We start from the raw sequence: 12251 nt of genomic DNA, 5'->3' as shown, positions 1-12251 counted from the left end.
CCCTCTGTCGTCTACCCCTCCAGCTGCACAGTTGTCAGCACTGCAAGTTCTCCACTCTTCAGGGCATCAGCATTTGAATGTCTGTGTATATGACTTTGGGTTTCTCTACCTGGAGAGCAAATCTGGGAGAATTCTCCCAGGTTATTTGAGTGTGTGTACATTAACTGGCATACTAGACCATAAAGCAGAAAAAACTTAGTTTTTGCATGGGTTTTGGTGAAAGCTAAACTTCATGGCTTTATGTTTGTTGTACAATGTAATTATCATCAAGCACCCCAACTAAAATAGTTTATTTTACAGTGACCACAGTAAATAGATTTTTCAGTATGATACAGGGTGCAGTCACGTTTTATGAAGGTATCACAAAAGCAAGGGAATCAGGCCAAGTTCAGTTTTGTTTTTCAGACTAGATTTATATAAAGTTCCTGACACTTTTGTACTATAAATATTAATTTATCTTTGATGTAAAATGTCTTTGTTTCACAAACATTGTTTGTTTGGTAGTCACATCTACATGCATTTTATGCATTGAAGTTTCTAGATCATAGATTCTTCCCCTCACTTTACTTTGTCCTGTAGTTGTTTTTTTATAAAATATTTGAAAGTATTTTGCTTTTTCTTCAGCCATAATGTGTTCAGTGAAGCCAGATGGAATTCCTCAGCTCTGTAAAACAGATGAAATAGGGGAACTTTGTGTATGTGCAATTGCAACAGGTACATCATATTATGGACTCTCGGGCATGACCAAAAACACTTTTGAGGTGAGTCTAAGGAAAGGTACAATATAGAATCCTTTCTTTTTAGCACTCTTTATCTTCAGAAGATATTTTTGGAGATCCATGTTCATGCTAATAATGGGGGTGGTTTTATTAGTGATGTCAGTTTTGGAAGGCTTAGGGAGATACAGTGATGCAATCTATAGTGGAGCTCAGTTTCATGTAGTACCTTATAAATCTTTAGAAAGTCACAGTCCCAGAACTAAAGAGGTTGCAATCTGATGTTGAAGCAACAATCAGAGGTAACAATTGATGCAAAGCAAGTGAGAGGGAGAGGCAAAGTTCAATAGGCAAATTCTGTGTTGAGCTTGATGGTTAATGTGTTCACTTTGAAAGCTATTTCATATGTGTAGCTTAAAGCCACTGCCAACAATCTCACAACTAGCCAACGTTAGAAGATTGCTTTTCTGCAAATATCCTTGCAGATGTACATCTTAAAGAGATTTAATGGTAGAAAGCATCCTGGCTTACCACTATTGCCTTGTTCCTAATTGCTCTTTTGCTGTTTGTTTAAAATGCCTAGAGCAGGCCTGTCCAGTTTCTAAGTGACTGGGACCCAAACACCTTGCAGGCAACGCTAGTGGGGGCCACACTCCCCCAAGCTGCAAAAGGGCAAGCCATGCAGATGCTCCCCACACTACTGTACCATGCAGATTTCATAGATTTCAGAGACATTAGGGCTGGAAGGGACCTCGGGAGATCATCGAATCCAGGCCCCTGCCCAAAGGGCAGGGAGTCAGCTGGGGTCATAGGATCCCAGCAAGATAAGCATCCAATTTACTCTTGAAGGTGTTCAATGTAGGTGCTTGAACCACCTCCGCTGGCAGGCTGTTCCAGACCTTGGGGGCTCGGACAGTAAAGAAATTCTTCCTTATGTCCAGCCTGAAACGGTCTTGCAGGAGTTTGTGACCGTTCGACCTCATCATCCCTTGGGGCGCTCTGGTGAACAGACGTTCCCCCAGATCCTGGGGGATGCCCCATCCTCCCCTACTGCACCTGTGTCCCATCCCCTGCCCCACTCCACTGTGCCATGCACCTGTGTTTCTTCCCTCTCCCTGCTGCTGCACCTCCAGCCTGTGTGGCCCTGGGCTCACCTTCAGTTCCCTGGGCCCTGCTGCCCTCCACTGCCCCTGTCCCTGGTCACAACTAAACCCCTCACAGGCCGAATGTGGACCAAGGGCTGTCAGTTAGACAGTGCTGGCCTAAAGTATCATTTTTTGAATTTGTAGACTCCACTTGTTGTTTTGTATACTGCATTTTTATGATGAAGATTGGTCCATTGATTGTTCCGTAGGGACTGTCTGTTTTTCAAATTAAACTTAAATTGAGGCCAGTATGAAAAGGTTACCAGACAGGGAAGTACAGAGAAAAATTGAATTGAAAAGTTTTAAACGAGAAACTTATGGTGAATTGTTCTTCTCGTTCAGTGTTGGAGGGAAAGATTAGGAACAAATACATTTGCCCTTCCTTTAACAAATACTCTTTCTAATCTAAAGAGTGTTAACATGTTCTTCATAATGGTAGTCATAATATTCTCCTATTAATGTGTAGTTCTGAGCATCAGACATAATATACATTGAATAATTTACAGAGATGGGGAAAATAGTTCCCAATCATGATCTACAGTAATGGTTTGGAATGTGTTGGATGACTTTTTGAAGTGCTGAAAGAGCAAAGAGTGCTAGCTGATATAGATGGTAATCCAACATTTGAGTTTTCTAAAGCAGGAATATGCTTGGACTCATTTTGGAGGCAGAACTTACAGTATCAATGTAATTGAATCATAAATGGTTATATCCAGATGGGAGTAAGTGAGGTTCCAATTCAACAAGGCATTTAAGCATAATATTAGGTACACAAACAGTCTGCTGATTCAGTGGGGCTATTCGTTCTGAAAGTTAAGCACATTCTCAAAAACCTTGCTGAATGATGGCTCTTAAAAAAAGTGTGTCCTTTCACATGACACCTAGCTAAGAGCCTGTTCTCTACTTTTAGGGCTGCATCACAGTGCCTGATGCAAAAGTAGTGACTCTTCAATGAGAGTCACCTGTGTGCATCAGAGAGCAGTACATGACCTTTCTTCTGTTATATGAGTCTTGAAGGACAAGATACAGAAGTGGTCCGTCAGCTTGGAATTACTGTAGATTGTTTGCATTTGCTCCACTTCGGACTTATGGGTATGTCTAGACTGCGCAACGCAGTGCTGCATAGGAATACCCGAATGAGCTCTACATGAGATAGTGGGATACTGGAAGGAGTATTGCTGTGTTAATTATAGAAGCGGGGTAAATTTGCCCAGACAAAACACTTACGTGATTGTACCATGTCCTACAGGTGAGCTAGCTTGGGTAGCTCTGTGCAGCTCTCTATTGTACAGCATAAACATAGAGGATAAGGCAATAATGTATGAGGCATTTAACTTGTATAAAATGTATTGGTTTTAAGAACCATCACTGCACAGCATATTAAAAAGACGCTACTTACTACTTTTGGTGGTTTTAAAAACTGTATTATTGTAATAGGGAAGGACATCCCCAAAAACAATTAGTCTCTTAATTGCTGTTTATTAGTAACCTAAATTTACTTCTATTCCACAAAAAAAGTTGTTATTAATTTGGTTTTTGCATTGTATATTATGTATGGAGCTGAAGCCACAGAAAGTGTGCTAAACCAAGGCCTGGCACTGCTATTACCTTCCTACATCACACTTTTCCCTCCACATGAGTCCTTGTCGCAAGTTTTTATGGTGATAAATAGAGAGCATCATGGTGCTCATCTTGACAAACAAGTTTTTCCTGAGTGATATGATCACTCCAAGTCCTGTTGAAACCAAAGGTGCTCTCTGAGCACTTAGGATTGTGTTCTCTAAGGACTGTATTTCTGTGTTTTACAGGTGTTTCCTATGACCAGTTCAGGAGCTCCTATAAGTGAATACCCTTTTATAAGAACTGGATTACTAGGATTCATAGGACCAGGTGGGCTTGTCTTTGTTATCGGCAAAATGGATGGTCTAATGGTTGTCAGTGGAAGAAGACACAATGCTGATGACATTGTAGCGACTGCACTCGCAGTGGAACCAATGAAATTTGTCTACAGGGGAAGGTTTGCTTCGTTTTTCTTTTCTTTTAAATAGAAATCTCTGTTTTGCTTAGAGCAGGTCTAATTGTCCTAGTCTTTAAAATGCTTGAGCCGGCCAGTAACCCACAAGATTCTGTGTACAGTTTACGTGGTACAAATGGCCAGAAAAGAGAAACTATTGCAGACTCTTCCTGAATAAATAAGGCCACATCCAAAACAGGATTTCAGCAGGCTTTAAGCAATTGGATCCAAAACTGCTTTTCAAAAGCCTTTGCTTTGCAACTGCCAAATCCGGGAGGCACCTAAGAATTTAACTTTAAAGTCCCCTAGGTTTGTGCAGTTCTACTTCTGTATATTCACAAAACTGCCCTTGCTAAGCACTGGGAGCCTGTGGTTAGGCCACTCTCCATGGAGTTGGGGGGAGATGGTTTTGTAATCTGTGAAGCTAAAGAGGACATAAAATCCAGGTCTCCCCCTTCTTGGATGGGCACTCTAACCATTTAATGACTCTAGGTCATTAAATAAATGGTGGCAAGTGAAGCTACCTCCTCTTTTATTGGCTGCACTTCAGAGAAATGAGTGAGCCCTTTTAAAGAGAGGATTCAGGAACTTGCCATCAGGAGAGACCCCTACACTGTGCTCTTTGTGTGGATAGAAATGCCTCCCTGCTTCAGGCACCTTAGCTCCAGAGTTGGGAAGTTCAGATTAAACCATTTTCTCCTGGCTTCTAAATAACTGAATTTACTGTATTCACCTTTTGGCTTGCCCCTTTTGAGGTATCTGTCTCTGTCCGTATCTGTAAAGAGAACCTAGACACCTAATTTTGGTTTTTGCTTTCTGTGCTTGGTACCAGGCACCTTTTAAAATATACAGCTGCTTGTGATGTTAACACCACCTCCCCCAAACCCTCCCCCCAAAAAACAAAACCCACCACACACTCCCACACTGAGTCTAGCACATACCCAGAAAAGGCAGCACATTAGTTGGACCTAGCTTGCCTGATATCTTTACAAATTGGGCACTTTATTAGGGCTTTTTGGGCACTTTTATGTAATACCGGATTGAATCAGCTATTAGATAAAAGCACCAAAAAGCCCCATTGAAGCACCCAGTCTATACATACACTGCAGACCCAGGTCAAAGTAATGCACTGCTGCTTCTGGTAAAGCATGGTTTTATTTGCGGGGCGGGGTTTAATGTCTGCAAGCAGCCGTCATGTAAATACTGCACACCTTAGAAGACAATGGGTTATACATACCTGTGTGGGTAAGATCCCATAGAGTCTTTTTAAGGTATTCAGTGTTTAAATTTCAAGCCGTTGCAAAATTGCACATTGTGAATGCCTTGCACATTGTACAAGATATTCAAGCCCAACTTATTTACTTCATATGTCACTCTCTAAAAAGGATTGTTTTAATTTGTGTATGTGTAAGAAGTATGGAATCTTCTCCAGTGATCAGAGCTAATGTTTATAAAGCATTAGCTTGCAGCACTTTGTTCCAAACTTCAAACAATTACTACATTACTAGGGCCCTAAATAATCATAGCCTTCATTTATCTTTGAAAAGATGAAGGCTAATGAAGCAAAGACCAGTTGGAACACTCCTTGAAAAATAAAAGCAAAAGAAAATAATTTACTGCTATTTCATGTCTTTGCAGTAGCTTTTCTCCAAAGCCAGTTAATTTAACAGCTATTGCAGGGTTTCATGTAACAGGGGCTTTTTGTTTTTTGCTAGAACAAATTGTACGTAAAGCTCCATTCTCTGAATAATAAGAAACAAATAACAGTGACAAAAAGTTAAGAATAATCTTTTCTGCAGCTTCTGATACCCTTACCCAGTACCCTTTTTTCCTGTTCTACAGAATAGCAGTGTTTTCAGTGAGTGTACTCCATGATGAGAGGATAGTTATTGTTGCTGAACAAAGGCCAGATTCTACAGAGGAAGATAGTTTTCAGTGGATGAGTAGAGTTCTCCAGGTAATGCTCCCAGTTTTTCTTATTTAATATTTCTTTTGTTGATCTGCCAGTCATTATGGAGAAAGTAACTTGACATTTGTGCTCTGAGTACATGAGTATGCAGCTGTATGGGTGTGTCCTGATGAATGCAAGGTCATATTCCTTTGAATAGTGGTGGTCACGTGAGCTGCACGTGTTGTGTCCCTCTTTGTGCCACTGTGTGAGAGCAAGAAGGATGGAGGAGCTGAAACCCACCTCTTATTCCCCTGGGCAACCAAATGGAATACAGCAAATGCCCAACCAGCTAATTTTCTTAAACCTCAAAATGGTTTCTTTGGATCAAATCTGTGAAGTAATATTATTCCTCAAACTTTCTTTATTTGGACATCGCAAAAGAAGAAGAAAAGCACGGGAGGATCTTCCTGTACCACCGGGCACGGAATTTCCTACTTCAGGACACACTCAGGCCTTCAGGGCTTAAACTATACTCATCCTCTGACAAGACTTAGTCATATTTGATGTCTTTCCCACTTAGGGGACCATCCTGATGCATACTATTTGTATGCACTCTTTTCATTCAGAACCCATGGTCTCAGCAGGCACTGGAAACTTTATCTTGCAAAACCTCAAAAGCCTCAGCACCGGTGGCACAGTCACCTGACATTAGTCTTGATCAAGAAAATTGTTACCCATCTATACACAAAGAGAACATTCACATGTAGAGCCCAGATACAGCTCTGCATGCAGAGGGCATTATTTTACCACTTACGTTGCCAATGAGAGAACAGCAAAAAAAAATTAGGGATCTTCCATTTCTTTGGCTAACGCAACTTCCTCTCAGAAAGCTTCATTGTCCAGTATATTCCGCTGTAGTGAAGTTCAGGTCTCCTTTGATATCTTTCCATTAATTCCTCTGATCCCTAGAGTGATTTCTGAATTCAGGAGACAGTCGTAATCATTATTAGAGCTGCATTCTGGACTGACTGATCAGTTGTAAGTGTTCATCCAGCTCAGACAGTTCTGACAGTAGTACTCTCAGATCCTTCATCCAGACTTTCAGTTCCCCCACCTGATGGTAGTCTGGATATTGTCTGATTACGTGCCATGGACAGGGCTGCCTAGACAATTCCAACAGCTCCTGATAACAGAGCAGGAAGAGGTCCACCAAAAACAATACTGTCAGAAGAGAGAGCACAGCCCAGGCATTGTGCTGGCTTTACTACCACAGATACTCTACTAGTGGCTGCATTTCTGGTATTCCAGACTTTTGTCCAGTTCTACTGAAGTGCAGTTTTTAGCTTACTGTCTCCTAGTTAGTCATACCCAGATTCCTCTCACCCAGAACAGTAAGTTCCATAAATACCTGCCACATGCATATGTATTGGCCGAAGAGCCTACTTCTTCCTGGGACCTTAAGTATTGTCCTCTTGAGACTCATGGGGGGCTTTCTGTAGAGTCCCTTACATATTGCTTCTTTCTTCATTTGATTCTGAAGACAATATTTCTTATTGTAACCACCTCAGCCAAGAATTTGAAAGTGGTCCAAGCACATGTGGCTGGCCCTCCCTATAAGATATGTCATAGATATGAAGTGATCAACAAGCCTTGTTCTGAGTTCACCTCTAAGCAGAATCAAAAAACGTAGTTCTCATCTTATTGTGTATGTATCCTCTTTTATGGGTAAAAATTATACATAGCAGGTGTTCCCAGAGGTTCACGGTAGAAACAAAGAGTTCAGGTTGTCTACTCATCCTTTTCTAACTGTCGTCATGCATGGCAAACGATGGCCTATCTTATCACAAAGAATAACAGAATGTACCCCACTACTTTAACAGCTGCTTGACCTACCTCTCACTCTGAACATTGAGGCTCACTCCACCAGACCTCAAGCAGATCATTCGCTTGCTTCAGAAATGTGTCAGCTGCCAAGATCTGCAAAATGGTCATTTGGAGCAACCTGCTGCTGATTTGTTTGGCCAAGCATTTGCAGTTAGACTTTTCTACATAGCAGCAGATGCTGAGCACCATAACCATTAGACTAATACTCCTCAGCACACACCCAAAATGGGTATTTCTTGCTACATACTTTTCCTGGGATCCAGGCTGCCATCTACTCAAAAAAGAAACCTGACAGCAACCACAACTCATCAAAGTGATGATGTAAGTGGGGATGCAGTGACACTCTCCATCACTGAGTCCTCAGCTAGTATAGAACTAGTGTATGAGCTGAGAGGTAACTAATGGAGAGCCACAGCCTCTCTATCCTTTACACCCTCCAACAGGGACTCAGGGAGGCAAAAGGTGGACACATAGCCCCAGCAGTTGCCACTGTTCAAAACACTCCAGTCTCACTCATATATAGCACGTGTACCTACACTGAGATCCACAAGGACTGCAAACATCTCAACTCATGTTTATGGTGGAGTAGCTACTCCAGGGGTGGGCAAAATGCAGCCCGCGGGCTGGATGCGGCCTGCCAAGCCATTCTATGTGGCCCACGGGGCCCCTAAAAAAATTAGAAAATTAATATGAATGTGCCCTGGGCTGCCTGTCATGCAGCCCTCAATGGCTTGCCGAAACCCAGTAAGCGGCCCTTTGCCCGAAGTAATTGCCTGCCCCTGAGCTACTCTTTCTGTTCAGTACATTCTAAGATCAAAAATAGGAAAAGGGAAAGCTGTATATCATCTAGTCATCATTAAATATATACTGGAAGAGACATATTGTTCTAGAATACAGGATTTTATCTTTAGTGGGACCTGCAGAGGTATGTATGGGTATGCATAAACATTTTCATCTTTGCTAAAAAAAAAGTTTTGGTTATTAAATAAATGAGATTTTTACAAACCTTGACTTCCCATCAGCCATACTGTTTGCAGTTTGCTCTTCTCTGTTTGGACAGTGGAAGCCAGTTTAATTTTTCAGATCCCTTGCCTTAGCACATTCCTGTAATGTTTAGGTCAAAAATATTAGAAGGAAAATTTTTGATCTGTAGATTTGGATTTAAAGAATCTACAGATATGTATGTTCAAATTTGGTTTAATAACTCCTTTTATTAATGTAAATACTGAACGTAACAGCTCAAACAATATTTCTCTTTGAGAAAATTGTACTTGCAATCTTTTCAAGCAGTGACAAAAGTCATCTGAAGTAAAGGATTAAAGAGTCAACTTCTTATTTTTCCTTGCGCATTTGGAATAAGTCAGTTTCCTAGCTCCCTTGTGTGATCCATTAGTTTCTTTCTGAGTATCTGTCACTTAGTGATTAGGGAGAAAAACATTTTCCATTAATTAAAAAAATGATATTGGTCAGAGGGCTGAGATGTGGGTGCAGCATCTGAAATTGTCGTAGCTGTTTTTTAAATGGTCTGAGTTTTAAGTTGATAGTGTCCCTTTCAAAAGTAATGCTGAAAAAGGTAAACAGATTAAAATTACCTATGATTGTCTGTCTGCATACTACATCTAATAGAAAACTATTAGGAGAGCACATGTAGGAAGGGTGCTAGGCATATCAGCTGAAATCTAAGGGTGCCTATACGTGTGCTCCAGCACAATCTAATTAGAATGCATGGGAGCAGATGCACTGAGTCTGTTAGAGCACTCAATTAAAACGTTCTAATTAGAACACTCCACCGTGCCTAATCATCATGTGTATTCAGTGTCCTGCACTTCAAAATGGTAGTGGGAGTGTTTTAACTAAAACTTGTCGAACAAGCTTTAAAGTGCACCCACGGCCATTTTGAAACACAGGACACTGAATAAAGGTGACACTGTGGCATTTTAAATAGAGCAGCTGTCCAGGAGCTGCTCTAATTAAAATGCACCCCTCCTCCCCATCCCAGAGCACAAGTATAGACACCATAAGTGGACATCACCAGGATCTTCACTTAATGGTCATCTCAGTATTTGTAGCCATCTAGAGTTTTTATCCTTTTTTTTTTTTGATGCGTCAATTATTTTTGGATTTCCTTGCTTTCATACCTAATAAGAAAAAAATCTTCTTTTCTTTCATATTGCTGAAGATTATGATTATAGTAACAAGTAGTTATTTTTGGCTTTCTGCAGCAGTTTAGAGAAACAAGTATTGTAATAATGATAACAAATTCACCATACTTCATTAACTCCAACTTGAATTTTTCTAGGCTATTGACAGTATTCATCAAGTGGGGGTTTATTGTTTAGCCCTAGTACCAGCAAACACACTCCCAAAGACTCCACTAGGAGGAATACACTTATCAGAAACCAAACAGCTCTTTTTGGAAGGCTCCTTGCATCCCTGCAATGTGTTGATGTGTCCCCACACCTGTGTAACAAACCTGCCAAAACCAAGACAAAAACAGCCAGGTAAGATGGGTAACTGCATTTTATTGATATTTTATTTGTGGTGTTACAGGATGCTGCAATGCCTCCAGGAGTCGTGGGTGCTCTTTTCCTTTAAAAAGAAATGCAGAACTCTAGAACTCTTGATTTAGAAATGATACCTAGAGTTCGAGAGTTTTGAATTTATTTTTCTCAGACCAACACAGCTACCAATACATCCCTTTTCCTTCAAATACTTTTATACCATCTCTAATGGTATATTTGTTTTCCTAAAAGTACTTGGTTTGACTTGGGAACCCATAAAATATAGTTTTGTAGTACAAGACAGTGGAGGGAAAAAGAAAACCTTGGGTTGAAAAAAAAATACTCAGGACTCCAATAGAGAGAGGAAAATATTAATGCCACTGTAAAAAGTAAAACTGTATCTGGTATTCTTTATATGGTTATGGTCACCCCATGACCAAATAAGTTGAATGCAAACTGGAACGCATACAGGAAAAGGCCATTACAATCATTAGGGAAATGGAGATCCTGCCATAGAGGAGCAGACAAGAAAAGCTTAGCTTGTTTTATTCTAGCCTAACAAAATAAAGGCTGAGAGAGGATATAACTGATCCTTACAAATGCATGAAAAGGATAAACACAAAAGTGTAAAAAGTACTATTTAAGCTAAGGGACAGTGCTGGCACAAGAACACAAGAACAAATGGATATAAACTGCCCATGAATAAATTTAGGATGGAATTTAGAAGCAGCTCCACCCCAGGAGAAAGGTTCTGTAACAGTTTTTTTTGACAGGTCTTTTTCCTGCCCTTTCCTAATTAGTTTTAAGATGGGATCTTGATAAGTTTGTGAAGGGAATTATATCTGTGAAGGGAATACCATTGCTTCCTGTAGTAAGAAGGGACTGGAATTGCTGACTGTGGAGATTTTTTCCAGTCCTATGTTCAGTGACTCGAAGCCAATAATCAGTCACTTTGCCCACAAGGATGGATCCATGCTGTAAATTTGAACTTGAATGTAAATTTGGAACTTGCATGATTTGAGGGGTGCCTGAGTCCGTGGCTCCAACTTTGGCCCCATCGGCGCATACTGGTGATAGAATGCTAATGATTTTGAACATGAACATACTATGGAATCTGGAAAATCCTCTTCTACAGCGTCTAAAATCTGGGGTTGTCCATTACTGAACCAATATTTATTTGTAAAAAGAATTTTTTCTTGTTTCTCTACTCTGGGACAAATGTTTGAGAACCCAAACAATTTAAAAAAATGAAATAACAGACACTGATAGTAGTTTGTCAAGCAACTAAATAATGAGATGTTGCCTGAAGTTTCAGTTTGATAGATCCTTGTTGCCACATCCCAGATGAAATGCCAACTGTTCTGAACTAGAGGTTTTGTTTGGATGTGATATGTGCAGATGCTGCAAATGGTAATAAGGTGACTCGTCATGGAGGAAGACCAGCAATAGAACAGCAGCTGAAGGCTGCAAATCATCCTCTCATTTATACTTATGGATCTCCCTGGTCAAATTTGTTTTTAAAGCAGAATAACTAAGATCCTCCTCTAGTTTTGAACATATCTGTATTCCATCATATCCCTTTGTTGCCCATCATATGTACGAGGTTTGCACATCCTTGATAGACTAAGCTCAGTTCAGATGATACTTTATCCACAGTCAACTCTTACAGGTCCAAAGCAAAAATAACAATGTGGTCATGTCTCAGATGAGAGCGTTCAGTGCAAGTTTAGGTAGTCTCCAGCTTACAATACCCAGCATAAACCCAGTGAAGGACAGCTTATGAGAGAAATAATAGTCATGATGTCTTCCTGTCTCATACATTTCTGATGTCTTTTTTCAGTGTATTTGGTATATTAGAATTTCCTAATATTTTTATTGTTTAATAGCCCTAACACTTAACATTTCCATTTGAGAAAGGTTAAAATGTTGATGCTTTTACCTTTATCTAAAGGAAATTACTAATGAAAACTGAGATACAGAAACATACAGTGACTACTTATCAATGGCTAGGGACAAATATTCAAAAAGCCCAAGCCTGAACTGATTCACTCTTTACAGGCTAGTCTAAGCTGCACAGTGGATCAAGCCAGAAGCTGGGGG

At 40.3% G+C, this 12251-nt stretch overlaps 1 protein-coding gene across 1 annotated transcript in view; it reads left to right on the top strand.

The window, feature by feature from the left end:
• DIP2C (disco interacting protein 2 homolog C) overlaps positions 1–12251 on the top strand; it is a 209614-nt gene that overhangs the window by 108719 nt on the left and 88644 nt on the right. The window contains exons 19-22 of the mRNA XM_019530709.1: positions 625–761; positions 3670–3878; positions 5718–5832; positions 9950–10151. Of these exons, the coding sequence (XP_019386254.1) occupies positions 625–761; positions 3670–3878; positions 5718–5832; positions 9950–10151 (663 nt within the window). The remainder of the gene's footprint in view (positions 1–624; positions 762–3669; positions 3879–5717; positions 5833–9949; positions 10152–12251) is intronic.

The sequence above is a fragment of the Crocodylus porosus genome, unplaced genomic scaffold (genome assembly GCF_001723895.1).
Source record: "Crocodylus porosus isolate Cpor-Errol unplaced genomic scaffold, CroPor_comp1, whole genome shotgun sequence".
NCBI classification, from domain to species: Eukaryota; Metazoa; Chordata; order Crocodylia; family Crocodylidae; genus Crocodylus; species Crocodylus porosus.
The sequence above is the reverse complement of the archived record's forward strand: the minus strand, read 5'-3'. Positions and strand labels throughout refer to the sequence as shown.